This window comes from Chelonoidis abingdonii, chromosome 5, assembly GCF_003597395.2.
Source record: "Chelonoidis abingdonii isolate Lonesome George chromosome 5, CheloAbing_2.0, whole genome shotgun sequence".
Taxonomy (NCBI): Eukaryota; Metazoa; Chordata; order Testudines; family Testudinidae; genus Chelonoidis; species Chelonoidis abingdonii.
Genome location: NC_133773.1, coordinates 57,525,504 through 57,541,065, shown reverse-complemented (window position 1 = coordinate 57,541,065; position 15,562 = coordinate 57,525,504). Strand labels below are relative to the sequence as shown.

At 41.7% G+C, this 15,562-nt stretch overlaps 1 protein-coding gene across 2 annotated transcripts in view; it reads right to left on the bottom strand.

Annotated features, from left to right (window-relative positions):
- Window positions 1-11,763, bottom strand: part of REELD1 (reeler domain containing 1) — a 14,727-nt gene extending 2,964 nt beyond the window's left edge. For both annotated transcript variants that reach the window (XM_032764901.2, XM_032764902.2), the window contains exons 1-6: window positions 11,234-11,763; window positions 9,496-9,715; window positions 8,156-8,378; window positions 6,791-6,963; window positions 5,444-5,783; window positions 4,575-4,638 (exon numbers count right to left, since the gene is read on the bottom strand). In XM_032764901.2, the coding sequence (XP_032620792.1) occupies window positions 4,575-4,638; window positions 5,444-5,783; window positions 6,791-6,963; window positions 8,156-8,378; window positions 9,496-9,715; window positions 11,234-11,245 (1,032 nt within the window). In that variant the 5' untranslated portion in view covers window positions 11,246-11,763. The remainder of the gene's footprint in view (window positions 1-4,574; window positions 4,639-5,443; window positions 5,784-6,790; window positions 6,964-8,155; window positions 8,379-9,495; window positions 9,716-11,233) is intronic.
- Window positions 11,764-15,562: the final 3,799 nt, after the last annotated feature.

The following is a 15,562-nucleotide window of genomic DNA, read 5'->3' as shown; positions in this document are numbered from 1 at the left end:
CTTGGCTGGTGGCAGCGATATCAGATCTAAGCTGGTAATTAAGCTTAGAGGGTTCATGCTAGCTTCTCAGTTTATGAACGCTAAGGTTCAAATCTGAGTAGGAAGCTACAACAGGGCCAAGGGCGCCATTTTCTTCGGCAGCGACCGCGGTGGCCGGATCTTCCGCCACCCCGGTCACCACCGGTATTTAGGTGGAAGGAGCTGGGGCAGGGGAGCACGGGGAGGGCCGCCTGCAGCAAGTAAGGGGGGGCGGCACGCAGGGGAACTCCCCGGCCCAGCTCACCCCTGCCCTGCCTCCTCCCCGAGGATGCCGTGGCTGCTTCACTTCTCCCACCTCCCAGGCTTGCGGCGCCTAAGCCGATTAGAGCCGCAAGCCTGAGAGGTGGAAGAAGTGAAGCAGCGGTGGCGTGCTCGCGGTGGAGGTAGAGCAGGGGTGAGCTGGGGCACAGGGGGTGCCTCAGGGAGGAGGGTGGGGGATGGGTAGCTGCCACAGGGGGGCGCCTCAGGGCGGAAAGGGGGAGACCGGGCAGGGGTGCAAGGTGGAAGTTTCGTCTAGGGCGCGAAACATCCTTGCACTGGCCCTGTTGCTGGGTAGCCAGTCTGGCAAGAGTCCTGGTGAGCTGTGAGGCCAGGTAGGGGATTGACAGCAATAGCTCAGATTGTGGGAGAGGTTACCACTGAAGAAGGTGACAATAAAATGTAGGCAGCGAACAAGAGAATTTCAGTGATTAAACTGCAGGATCTAGAGTAGCTAGCTAGCAGTGCCAATACAGCACAGATACTTGGAACAGCCATCCCAGTTCCTTCCCCAACATGGAAAAAGGGCTATCTACCTGGAAAATACTATGGGATTTCACCCTTTGTTTCTCTCCTTCCATTCTGGATTCATTCTGTCCTTTCTTTCCTGATTTGTAAAATTCTCTTCTCTTATGTTCCCGGTGTATCTCTTCTTTTTTTCTTTCTTTCATTTTTTCTTGCCCATGCCCTTTGCCCAAGTGATACACATGATCTCTCCTTTGACTCCACCGCACCTGTTCTCTGGTCCATTTGCTCACTGATCTCGCCTCTATCTCCCTCTATTCTCCTTTTTCTCTCCTGGATTCCCTAACTATTTCTCATTTGTTCTCTCCCTTGATTCTCTGGGTTCCCATGTTTCTCTCTCCTTATGGCATCTCCCAGACCTGGGACTTTATTGTCCCTTGTTGCTCCCCTTCTCTGTATTCTGTGTAGTGTTCTCCCTTTTACCACATTTCCTCTTTATTCCCCTTGTCCCCCACTCTAATCCACCCTCCTGCTCCAGCTTCTGTCCTACTTCCGATCCAGGTCCCCAGTTTCATCTCTCCCCCTCAGACTCCACCCGTTTATCTCCCTATGGTTCTTCTTTCCCCAGCATCTCCCAACTGTCTCTTTCCTTCCTAGTTAATCTCCAGTTTGTCCCCTTCCAAATCATTGCTCCAGCCACCCATCCCCAGTTGACTTCTCCAGGCCTTCCTTTTCCCAGTAAATCCCTTCAGCCCCTACTGCCAGCGCCTCAGTTCAGGCCTTGCCCTCACCCTGCCCCCCATTCATGCAGGACCCCTCAGTTCATCCACCACCCATAACTTTCCTAGTTTATCCAAATCCCCAATTCAGACACTGTCTCCAATTACTTACACATACACACACACACTCTTGTTCTCAGTTTTTCTTCCCTAAATCCCACCATCTCTGAAACTCGGGAGAGGAGGAAACATGCTGCTACTTGTATGGGATGGGACAAATGCTGTACCTAGAATCGGCTCTTCGCCCTGCTGTTTCCTTGCTGCCTCCCCTAAAGCACAGAGGCACCAGGAATGGCAGCAGGTGCAAAACAAAACAAAAGCTTCATCAGGCGGCACCACTGCAACCCCTGACTGCTGAGGGAGGATGCTGCACCCAGGACCAGCACTAGGGATTTTAGCGCCCTAGGCGCACGGCAATTTCGCCGCCCCGCGCGCTGGTCCTGCGGCTCCAGTGGAGCTGCCGCAGTGGTGCCTGCGGGAGGTCCACCAGAGCCGTGCGAGCAGCCGACCATCCGCCCGCAGGCACGACTGCGGCAGCTCCACCAGAGCGGCAGAGCAGGGGACCATCTGCAGGCACGACTGCGATAGGTCCACCAGAGCTGCCTGCTGCCCCCTCCAGCAAAACGCTGCCCTCCAATAATCCTGGCACCCTACGTGATTGCCTAGGCTGCCTAAATGGAAGCGCTGGCCCTGGCTGCACCTGAGCTGCACCTGGAGGCCTCCCGCAGCCATACGTTTCACAAATTGGCTAGGGTGACCCCAGCTGTCTGGTAGAAGCAGGTACAGGCCAGAGACCCATAAATACAATGGGTTTGAATCCAGTCTCACCTACAATGCTTTTACATTAGTGTTAATGCTTTGACTTCAATGGAATTGATCCTGTTTTACACCAAAGTAAGTGACAACAGAATTGGCCTCACTGCCTGGGTCTGTACACATCATGCAGGCTAAAGAGGATTTCAGGATGTTGACTGCCCTCTAAGAGGTACAGCCCAGAACAGCAGCGAATACAATCTCATCATTATGTCTGAACATACACTGAAAGGAGAGAGAGGAAACAGCCTGAAATGTTTCTAGCTGGTGTACTTTGCTTTAAAGCAAGAAGTGGGCCATTTAGCTGCCTAAACAAAGGCAAGTTGTGCTTGTATATTCAGAAGTGCTACGTTCCCATGCCGAAGTGCCTGTTTAAGCTTACTGTACAAATCCTGATAAATTTGTGTGAGCACTTTATATATTATGATTTATTTTTGTTATTTCAGAGTTCAAAGGAATAGTAAATGTCTGTACATGTGCTATATGTCGTGTGGTTCAATGAGCTGGACCATGTATATGTTTTGAAGTCAGTATTTACAGTGGGGTGAATTAGAAAGATTTTAAAGAGTTTTAGCTTTAGCAAAGTGTTTAAAGCTAAGCAGGAAAACAAATCAGTAAACCATCCATTTCTGCAAGAAAAGATCACTGAGACAAGTGGTGTGTAATGAAGACACAGGTAGTGTTCAGTGGCAAAACAGATGAACATAGATCCATCTCTGGGCCATGCTTGGATATGGAGCTTTGGGTCAGGCTTGTTTCATTAATTCATTCATATATATATAGAGAGAGATAAAGTGATGCATGAGGCCAGGGAGCAGTGGGAGAAGGGAACTATATAAACCCTAGACTAATTAAGGCATGGTTCCCTGTAGACTAGGGAGGGTTGAGATAGGTTAATTGGAGCACCTGCAGTCAATTAAGATGCTGTCAGGAACCTAATAAAAAAAACCCTGCTTCAGGCAGTCAGGTTGCGTGAGGAAGAAGAGAGGATTGGAGTTTGGAGGTGTGTTGCTGAGACTTTTAAGACCAGAGAACCAAAGTAAAGGAGACTCCCTCTCCCAGCGTCTAAGGACCGAGGGTAACCCTACTCAAAGGGGAAGAGGGTAAGAAACCTGTTGGGGTCAGAATAGGGAGTGAACCCAGACCCCTCCCCCTATTTCCCTCCTCTACCACCTTCCTGAGCCACTAGAGGGGCCCCCAGCCCCAAGAGCAGGGGCAAGGGGTGGTGTCTTAGCCCCCGCCAAGAAAAGCATAGGACCCACCATACCAACAACGGCCATTTTGTCACAATAGATACAGATAGATATAGCGGAATCTTCCCCAAAAGAATACAACTGCCTGAAGCTCAGATCAAAGTCCTAGACACTGACAGCTTTAAAATCTATCAGCTTTTCAGGGCTAGAAACAGGATCACTGGAAAAAGGAGATTTCCCGTCTCCCCATGGCAACCAATTCAGGGTTCTAAACCAAAAACATCTCAGATTGTTGCAATTTAAAATTATGTCATTGCTATATATTGAAAAGGTTTTTTAGATCATTTTACAGTTGAACTTGTAGTAATCAAGGCACATGGCTCTACTGGTAGTGAAAACATTCAAAACTCTTACAGTGTTAAAATAGCTTTAGTAATATATGTGGCATATACAGAACACATGTTGCTGTTAAGATGTAAAAGGTTTTATTGTCATCTCCGGCTAAAACTTCCACCTGCTTCCAATAATTTTCCATTTTGGCAGATGCAGGCCTGACTGGACCTGGGTGAGCCCTCATTTCTTGGGAGATGGGGTTAGGGAGGTAAATGATTCTGCAGGCTGGAAACAGAATGTCTGTACTAGCTAAGGTAAGGCGAAACACCCAGAGAATCACTTAATGGCCAAGATAACAATGGCTCAGATAAGCCTGGAACGTAAGATGAGGTAAAGAGTAAGTTGTGCATGGACAGTGTGTGAGTAGAGCATGCTATAGAGGGATTGGTTTCTACAAAGAGGCAACACCAATCCCAAAACATGTGATGCACTGTAAGTGTATATAAAGGAATTGGGTTGGATGTGTGGCATACCCTATACCAACTCCTTCACTTAAGCCCAATCAACTCAAATGTAATTTGATTATATACTTAATGATGAGACTGGAGCAAAACTGAGTTCTTAGGGAACTGAAGAGGTCATAGGGAAACCCCAACAATAGAAAACAAAATAAAACACCCCACACAGTTCTTACCTGTGTATTTTCCTTACATGTCAAACACAGTTGTGATGTAGAAGCACCTGAGATGCTTGGTGATCTAAAATATTGGAAAAGGAAAGATAAGTTTAATATATTTTGTTTTCTGTACAAATTACAATGAAAAAACCCAGAGTCTGTGCTTTATTAAGGCACACATTTATTGTGATGAGAGGGGCCAACAGAGACAGCAGTCATGCAGTCCAACCCAAGTACAGTACAGATAAGATAATACAGAACATTCAGTGCCAAATTTCTCTTCCTCCCAGGGCTGCCCAGAGGGAAGAGGCAAGTGGGGCAATTTGCACCGGGGCCCCCACGAGAATATAGTATTCTATAATATTGCAATTTTTTCCTTATGGAAGGGGCCCCTGAAATTGCTTTGCCCCAGGCCCCCTGAATCCTCTGGGCAGCTCTGCTTACTCCCCACCCCAATTATATAGATGCCTATTGGACCCAATCCTGCCCAAGTCCCATTGAATCCAAACTTTTGCAATCAGCTAGTTCAGTTTTCCTTTTCCTTCTCCCCAGGGATAGAAGGATAGCCCTGCTAGATTCATCATTTCTTTGATTATTTTTGGAAAAATACGAAAAATGTAAATATAAGTTGCCTGAGTACCTTCTCCTCAGTTCTATTTAAAGTGTCCCATTGTAGTATTAGCTTCACTTAACATCACACTCAGCCCCAAAAGGGGCTGAGTAATTTTCAAAATCTCATCATGCAAATACCTAGTAAGAATGCACAGCTTGCCACATGGGCAGCACTTGCCCCATGGAGAAACAGGTGCTAATTTACTCCTTCCATAACTTTTGGAGAAGTAGTTGTATGCATATTCAGTATATTACATTCACTGTTCACACAGTACCCATCGGATGTGCTGGGGCTGGAGGTATAATCTTGTAAAATGAAACTTCGCAAGATGTTTGCCATATCCAGCCCTTGAAACTCAAGTGATGGCTCCAGACTTTGATCACTGTAGATGCTGCTTCTGTTGGCTTGCCCTCCTCCATGTCTGCTGCTGACCCTCAAAGCTACTGAATCCACAGAGGTCTCAAACTGTTGCTTTCCCTTATCAAGTTGTTCTGTGTCTTGTCTGCTTCCAAAAGCAGGCTCCAGTACTTTTGTCACTGCAGTTCTAGTCAGTCTGGCAGGCATAAAGTTTGCAGACTGAGTAAAGACAGTAATACTGTTGGGTGGAGCAGAACCTTAAGAAACGCAAAAAAGAACAAGTGTATTTTCTTTGTATTGTTTCAAATCTTCATTTGTAATGACATTGATTAATATATTATCTGCATTCATGTACCAAAAATAATAACTTTGATTTCTATAGCACAAAGCTAAAATAGAAACCTAGGCATCCCATGGAAACTAGAGAGTAAATCAATAAAGCCCTCCCCAAATTAAGTTCAGATAAAATAATTAAATTGAAGCCAAGATGCCATGCTGAATACTTTAAGAAACAAGGCTCATTTTTTAAAAGTCTAGATTCATGGCTTGTTCCATCTTGGGAAGAGGGTTGTTTCACTCACCCAAGACTGCTGAAGCACTGATAAAATACTTATCTGCTTTTCCTAGATGTGCATTCAGTTTGGAGTGAGCAGGGCTTTTTCAAAGTGAGAAAAATGACATATGACCTGCCTTTTGTCCAATATACATAGCTGAGGTCATGCAAACAGTCACACTGACAATAAAGATAGGACTTTCTCTTATTGAAACAATAATGCCACACCCAAGCATCCAAAAAACATGAGTCAGGCCTCCAAAATCACGAAACTGGCTTAAATTTTTGAGATTAAAAAGAGTACATTTTGGATTCTTTTTCTTTTGAGTCTATGGAGTGCACTCAGGTCATGTTTTCATGCTGTTCTTTGAAACCATGAGGGCTGGAAACGTTTTTGTTTTAAATGAAAGCTGAAATTCTCGTGAAATCATGTGTGTCCCAGAGCTGGGGCTTTAAGTAAAACTCAAGATAAAATCATGGAAGTTGGCAACATTGTTTAAACTATATATCCCCGCCCTCATTCTGATTAAAGCCTGGACCCTGAATGGTGATGAGTGCTGTCATTTCAAGACTTTCCTCAGGGGATCAGGCCCCAGTAACTATGTTAAGTGAACTCCTGAGGTTAACTTATGTCACTTGTGTTAGCTGGAAGAAGGAATATAACATAAAAATATTCTATTGGAACTAAGTTGTCAGTAAAATAACACATACCTTTGCTTGCTGTAACTGTTACTTTTGGATCAGTAGGTTTCTGCAGTGGTGTTGGCATTATAGTGCTGGACTTCTTGCTACTATCAGCAGGTGTTCTGTTTTGTATTTGGTGGGACACAATAGCAGATTCAATCCTTACCCAGTAAACAAAATATGACTGGACTACCGATAAACTGTCAAAAATAACATAGGTTAGGCAACAATTTAGTCACCCTGTATTATTAATAGAATATCAGAAATTTCCCTAATCAGAAGGAATTATTTAGAAAAACTAAAACAGTGCAATAAAAATTAATAGATTAGTCCATCACAATTTTTATATTAAAAATAAAACACACTAGAAACCATAGGGAAAATGCAGTGTAACGGTTCACTTATAATTAGGGCTGATGAAAAACTGAACGGGAAAATAAGACAATTTCAAATTTTAACAAATATATTTGGAAAACTTTTACTAGCTTTGTTTCCATGGGCAAGGAGGCAAGTGGGAGTTACTGATTAAAAAGGCTCATCAATTTTACTTTTATAACAGTATTATAGCAGGGCTGGTAGCACCACGTATAACTGAGACTGTTGGACACTTTCTATTATAAGCCCCTCCATTCAGTTGCTTATAACTTTGCCAAGCTTTAATCATTCAAGCTGATATTTTCCATGCTGCTTTTCTGCCAGAGGAGGACAGAGACAAGAAAGGTCTAGAACTACTAAAAAACGCTTTCCTACAGAACCTGAAATTGAACCTAAGAGTCCTGAATCTCTTGGGGTGTGGCTACACAGCAATTAAATACCTGTGGCAGCCCTGCGTCAGCTGCCATTTCCCAATTCTAGAGTGTTTCACTTTGCAACTTTAAGGTTCTTTTAATGACTGTATTTTTGGGTGCAATATGTATTAGTGTAACTCATAACTTATATTGCCTAAACTGAGCTATATTATCGGATCTTCGATATCTAGCGTCCTCTCTGTGACTATCTGATACAAGCCAATCACTTATTCTGTGAACAATTCTATTTATATTTATATTTAACTTTTTAAAGGAGATAAATAAAAATCAGTGAAGTCATACACAGGGCTACTGATTTCCAAAGTATTTAGGCTGTTGTTTTTCATCTGCAGATTTGTTTAATAGTAGGAGAAAGCTGACTATGTAAATACAAAGGAGCAGATCCTCAGCTGCTGTAAATTGCCACTGAAGACAATGACTCTATGACAATTTACAGCAGCTGAGAAATTACTCCAATATTTGGTGAATGTCCAGCAATATCTAAACACTGTTCCCTGCCCCTTCCCCACTGAACATGGCAAACTGTAAGGGCATCAAGACTTTCCATAGATATGAAGTAGGGTTAGGACCCATGTATTCTTACAAGAACTTGATGTCTCCAATGGGCTGGGCAGGTGCCTTCCACACAAATGACAGGTTTCTCTTCAGTGACTTGTCAGAATGGGTTACAGAATCGCCATCTTCAAAACAAGTCAGCAGTTTGGAACCCGGAGGAATGAAAACAAAAGTGCCAGCAACTTGATCATTAGATACCCTGCGAGCTTGAAGCAAAAAGCCCATGAAATCACGAGTGCTCCTCACTGTCACTGCAAAACAAATCATGGTACAAAAAGCAATTTGTCCAAGGCATCCACTTGCATTTCTGACACAAATCATTTCCAATGGAATTTTCTTTGGAATTGGTGAACTTAGGAGGAATCCATATGGAACCAAGCCTGCCATTTTGCCTCTACATTTCTCTCTTAAGCATTCTGAAAATATCAGAACATTCTTTAATGCTGACTCTTTTCCCATGAAAGCTACATGGAAATTTTGCCTGAGTCATTTTTTAATTATGAACTACTAATCAGCTGATACTTGGAAAAATACAGCTATCTATACACTATTAATATATGCATATACACCATATTGATTAATTTTGAAAAGAACTCCTGTATAAGAATTAAACTGTCCTGTTGCACAAAAAAGTGCGTGCTCCATTTTTGTTTAAGATCTGGTCTTTTAAATAGGAATGAGTAGGTAGATAGGTAGGTAGGATGAACAATATGCTTACAGGTCAGCTTCCTCTTCATTGCCATTTAAAATACTTAGGGCCCAGTCCTACAAAGTTCTTTGTGTGAGACTCTCCCATTGGATCTATGGGCCTGATTGACTTCAGTGGGGGTTGCCTCAGGCCCAGTATCTATCACATGGGGAAAATCTGAAGAAGATCCCATTGAAATGTACAATTTCATCTCTGAATTTACCTAAGTGTAACTGATTGCAGAATGTTCATTAAGACTGAAAGGATTATAATGAGAAAAAAGAATGCATATTTTACATACATATCATAAATGAAGGCTATCTGTAATTACATTTATTCCTTGTGAGGAGAGATGCTACAACTCATTCATGGCATTTCCATGTGTAGATTATCCCTCTTCTCATCACTCAAAGATTAATGTCTTAACTGAGATTAGCTATCACGTGTTTTATTTATACGTATATACATACATAAACAAGTTTCCTATCAAATAATTACTCCTTATGAGTCAATAGTGCAGTCTAGAGAACTTCCCTGCTAGGTACACAGTAATCAGAATCCGTGCTGCTGTGATTTGCATTTCTCTGCTTGGCCCAGAACAGGAGAAAACTACATTTTCATGAATGTTCTATGGCATTTCATGAATGTTCTATGTTGTAAAGTTAGTTAATACTCCTTACCTGGTACCTTATCACCTGGAAAGTAGAAGGACATATTGGTATGGAGAGTGATATAGTTGTTCCGGGGGTTCTGAAGCTGAGCTCTTATATGTTTGGGTGTCATGTCACCACAGGCAGAAAGACTCGCACCATGGGAGAAGGCAGCAGTGTACGAAACCGAGCACAAGATTGTGCATACCCATCCAATGATAACTACCTGGACTTTCATTCCATCCTCCACCTTATGTTATTCAAAATAACAGACATTACATTCCAGGTTAAGTTCAAAGTAATAATTTCTAGGAAGATACAATCAGTAAGTATGGAACATATCATTTGAATTCATTGAGACATGGAATAATATTTCCCAAAACCTTTCAATTAAAAAAAAAAAAGTTCCCCATGACTCATGGAGCCCTTCCTGGTAACGCACAATCAAGGAACATTTTAAGAAGTGGTTTGGGAGGTGGGGGATGATCCATAAGAGGATCCTTTTTCTTGAAGTTATCCACAGAGCAAAAAAGCTAAAGAGTCTTGTTTCCATTACTGTCAGCAGAAAGGATTCTACAAGTTCTCATTTATCTACACAGAGTACAAAATTCTTTGCTCAGCACTCACCGCCCTGCCCAAGTAACTGTGCAGTACATGAGATGGAAACATCTATCCTGCAAGTCTGTGGAGCTGCTCCATGGAAACTACTTCATGCCCATCCCAGTGAAAGATTCCATGTAGCAGCAGATCTTCTGTCCCTATTCCACCTGCACACTGATACATGGAGACAACACCAAGCTGGGTGCTGAATCACATGGCAGAGGGTTGGGGAAGAGCACATACTCTGACTCCACTGTGCACAACAGAACCACAGCAGTTCTGCTGAGAGCAAACCCTTCAAGGCTTTGGAAGTATGGGTTGTATTGAACCCAGAATATCTTTGCTAACTATATCCATCAATGTTTAATAACTAACTATTTTTCTAAATTTTCTTCTTCTGTTGACATTGTTTGGTGATGGTGAAACATCCAAGATGCTAAATTTGGAATCAACCTTTGAAGCCAAAGATAAATCCCTACTTATTTTTTGTTAATATCAAGATTTCATCTTTAAACTCTAATATAAATATGAGGAAGCACTATTCACAAAGTTAACGCCTGCTATCTATCCAGGAACTTAAAGCTCTTTTTTCCCAGAGCCTATGGTAACTGGCATTAAATAAATGCCTAAGCCAGACAGAATATACTTATTCCTGTTTCTTATCATTGGTGCTGCCTGCATGTAGCAGTGTGCAGGTCTGAAAAGTAATAGAGAATGTGTACACAAATATTTATCACACATGAATGAATGTGTACATGAAAGCAGGGCAGCCCTGTTTTAATGTACATCTTCAAATAACTCCTTTTCAACATGTAAATTATACTGGCTTCTCTTTCCTTAGCTCATGCATCAGTAAGTGGATATATAAAAGTCAGAGGGAGTCTGAGACTAAAAAAGTCTCGGTTACATCACCTTTTACATCCTCTCTGAATTTGCTACTAATTCTGAAAAACTGCCACTGAACATGAAACAGTTTGCTCCCAGCCTCAAGCAGAAAGCAGCTAGGCAGTTTAGCCTTCTCTAGAGCTCCAGCACTCCAATCATTTAAGTGCTATGTGTTTGTTCCCCACATATCTCACCCCTTTACAAGAGCCTGTCACTATCAGACAGGGAGGCCTTAGCCCCAGTACCATTTCAACTCTGTTCCCTGCCACTGACATTCACTTACCTTGGGACACATTCCTTCAGGCTTACTGTAACAGTTCCCCCTCAGCCTGACAGAGACACATCCTTTAAGGCAAGTACTTCACTTTCTCCTCTAATGGGAAGTGCACCAGCTGTTACCCTAATACCGACAGGAACTCTCTGCCAGTGCCCAAATCAGCTTTAATCGTATTAGTTTTCCTCATCTCTCACCCACTCACACATTTTATTTATTAATTCATTTTACCACCAAGTCTCTGGGATGAAAATAAAAACAAAGCAAGGGGGAAAAAGTAGTATGTTCTGTACGGGATCACCCTAGGACTCCATTACTGATGCTTGGCAGGATGGGGCCCTTGTTCTTTTTTAATTAGCATGGTAAAGATTTGCAAAACAAAGATGTCAGCTTCCTTTAGTCGTAAGGCCCTGGGTGCTGAATTTTTTCTCACGCGTGTTTACATGGCAGCAAAAGCAATACTTTGCTAGAAATAAGCAGAACAATTCTCATATGCATTAGAGCAGGGGTCGGCAACCTTTCAGAAGTGGTGTGCCGAGTCTTCATTTATTCACTCTAATTTAAGGTTCTGCGTGCCAGGAATACATTTTAACGTTTTTAGACCGTCTCTTTCTTCAAGTCTATAATATATAACTAAACTATTGTTGTATGTAAAGTAAATAAGGTTTTTAAAATGTTTAAGACACTTCAGTTAAAATTAAATTAAAACACAGAGCCCTCCAGACTGGTGGCCAGGACCTGGGCAGTGCGAGTGCCACCAAAAATCAGCTTGCGTGCCGCCTTCGGCACATGTGCCATAGGTTGCCTACCCCTGCATTAGAGTAACCATAAGCAGCTGACTTAAATATACCAGAGCCAAAACATTCAAAGTTAAAAGGCTCCTACTCCATCCGTAAGTCTTACTTCATTGTCTTTAGTTCCTGGGTACTAATAATTTATATAGGTGACACAGCAATTCACAGCATGAAACCAGACTAAGTCGTATATACGGTGCAGTTGGGTGCTGTGTAAAATTTGTTCCATATTCTTAGAACCTCCCCTCCCCCCCCCGAACCACACACACAAACCCATCACCAAAACAAACTTCATTAGAGTTAATGTTGACACTATATTGTCCTTTAACACAATACTAATAAAATATATTTTAAAGTCTAAGATTTCAGGAAATGGGCTTTTACCCCTTTCCTCTCAGTGAGCTGGAGAGGTATTAGGCAGAGCAGAGGTAGGCAGCTAGTCTATGAATTTTAGGTCTGGAGATTATCAAGATCTCCCTAAGAGCACCCCTTAAAAAGGAGATGATCAATTCTTTGCTCAAGAAACACGCACTTGATTCTATCACCAATTTTCACCCAGTCTAATCTCCCTCTTTTATGAAACATTATGCAGAAGGTGATGGCAATACCTAGAGTTCTCAGATTTCCTTGATTTGTCACTCCAGCTTTAAGCCTGTGTTTGGGATAAAGACTACACTGTTTTCATCAGTCAGTGACTTCTTCCTAGCAATAGCTGAAAATTAGCAGACAAATTCTCTTCTCTGATACAGCACTTTTGCACCATTAGTTTACAGATATATGCGGAGCCTTTCATATCATTGATATGCTGCAGACCCTGGCAGGAATAGCCAGAATGACTTGGTCAGTCTATTTTTGTCTGGTTGTGAGACTCTAAAAGAATAGTTTTGGATGATTTCTCATCAGTGCCTACAGCTGTCTCATCACAGAGTTCTGTTCTGTCATGTCTCTTTACTCAATGGGTATGGGAGGGCATTAAGCTACATAATGAGGCACTGCAGACTGAGTTGACTTCTAGATGTGGATGACACTCAGTTGTACATCTGTTTCACAAGCCCCAGATAATATATTTGTTTGATTTTTCCCAGCACTTAGAGGCTTGAATGAAAGCTAGTTAGCTGAGACTCAACATGCATTGAAAGGAGGTAATGCTGGTAGGCGGCGGGAGGGGGGGGGGGACGACTAACCAGAGGAAATGGGCCAGGTCATATTGGCTCCCTCAGTTGAAGGGTTTGTGTTCCAACTTCAAAAGCTGATGACAACACTACCATCTAAAATGGTGCAGGGGAGCAACATTCAATTTAGGTGTCAGCACTGTAGTAGGAGAAAAAAACCAGAGGAGAAATTTTTCAGATATTTTACTTTAAAATGCATTGGTAAATGTGTGCAAGTTTATCTGGACCAACTGGGGCCCTGCGCTATGGGCATGTTAGCAATGGCAGCGCCCTTAAATAATTAAGATCCAAGCAGAACTTCGAATTTTTTTAAAAGCACTTCAGTTCATCTTTAAAACAGATAGCAATGGCCTATGCCTAAAGGAGGCTGTGGATGAAGAAGAGAACACTTAAAAAACCCTTTATTTGGTGAATAGTCACAGCCTGCAAAGACCACGGGAGAAGTTCTGCTCCCACTTACGATTATAAATTTCCATTGACTTCAACAAGGTTGTCCAGGTGTCACGGAGTAGAATTTAGCACTGAAATAACAAAATATCAAACAATTTGCTGAGCAATTGCTTGTTTTCAAAAATGACAGTAGGTCAAAGCTGGCAACAAGCAAAGGGATACAAATTAAAGATGTAAGCACTATTTTTTCCATTGTTCCACTACTATTAGGCCCAAATCCTGCAGACACTTACACGTTTAATTTTAATTAGGCTATCAAGCAATTAAAAAAATTAATCGCATTTAATTGTGCGATTAATCACACTGTTACACAATAATAGAATACCATTTATTTAAATATTTCTACATTTTCAAATATATTGATTTCAATTACAATGCAGACTAAAGAGTAAAGTGCTCGCTTTATATTTGTTTTTTATTACAAATATTTTCACTGTAAAAAACAAGAAATAGTATTTTTCAATTTACCTAATACAAATATTGTAGTAAAATCTCTTTATCATGAAAGTTGACCTTATAAATATAGAATTATGTACAAAAATAACTGCATTCAAAAATAAAACAATGTAAAAGTTTAGAGCCTACAAGTCCACTCAGTCTTATTTCTTGTTCAGCCAGTCGCTCAGACAAAGAAGTTTGTTTACATTTGCAGACGATAATCCTGCCCATTTCTTGTTCACGATATCACCTGAAAGTGAAAACAGGTTTTCACATGGCACTGTTGCTGCTAGTGTTGCAAGATATTTACATGTAATATGCGCTAAAGATTCATATGTCCCTTCATACTTCATCCCCCATTCCAGAGGATATGCTGATGACAGGTTCCGCTCGTTAACAATCTAAAGCAGTGCAGACCGACGCATGTTCATTTTCCTCATCTGAGTCAAATGCTACCAGCAGAAGGCTGATTTTCTTTTTTGGTGGTTTGGTTTCTGTAGTTTCTGCATTGGAATATTGCTCTTTTAAGACTTCTGAAAGCATGCTCCACACCTCATCCCTCTCAGATTTTGGAAGATACTTCGGATTCTTAAATCTTGGGTCAAGTCCCATAGCTATCTTTAGATATCTCACATTAGTACCTTCTTTGTGTTTTGTCAAATCTGCAGCAAAAGTGTTCTTAAAAATGAATGTGCTGAGTCATCATCCAAGACTACTGTAACATGAACTATATGGCAGAATGCAAGTAAAACAGAGCTAGAGACATACAATTCTCCCCCCAAGGAGTTCAGTCACAAATTTAAAGCATTTTTTAATTAAATGGAAGCATGTCCTCTGGAATGGTGCAAAGCATGAAGGGGCATACTAATGTTTAGCATATCTGGCACATAAATACCTTGCAATGCCGGCTACCAAAGTCCTATGCGAATGCCTGTTCTCATTTTCTGGTGACACTGGAAATAAGAAGCGGACAGCATTATCTCCTGTAAATGTAAACAAATGTATTTGTCTTAGCGATTGGCTGAACAAGTAGAACTGCATGGACTTGTAAGCTCTAAAGTTCTGCATTGTTTTGGTTTTGCGTGCAGTTATGTAACCAAAAAAAAAAAATCATCTGTATTTATAAGCTGCATTTTCACAATAAAGAGATTGCACTACAGTTGCACTATGAGGTGTTTTGTTTATCATTTTTACAGTGCAAATATTTGTAATAAAAATAGTAATACAAAGTAAGCAGTGTAGACTATATTTTGTGTTGTAATTGAAATCAATACAGGGAGTCCTCAGACTTATCAGCCCCAACTTGCAAGCCATTTACAATGCTTTTCAGTTGACTCCCCGTTTTGCCTCTATGATGCCTGTTTCACTCTTATGATGCTCGATTTGCAGTACAGTTGCTTGAAATCACTTCCCGGTTGTGTTATACTGGTATGGAGCCGGAAGGGGTCACTTCTGATTGGTTTTGAAGCAGCAGGGTAGTTTGT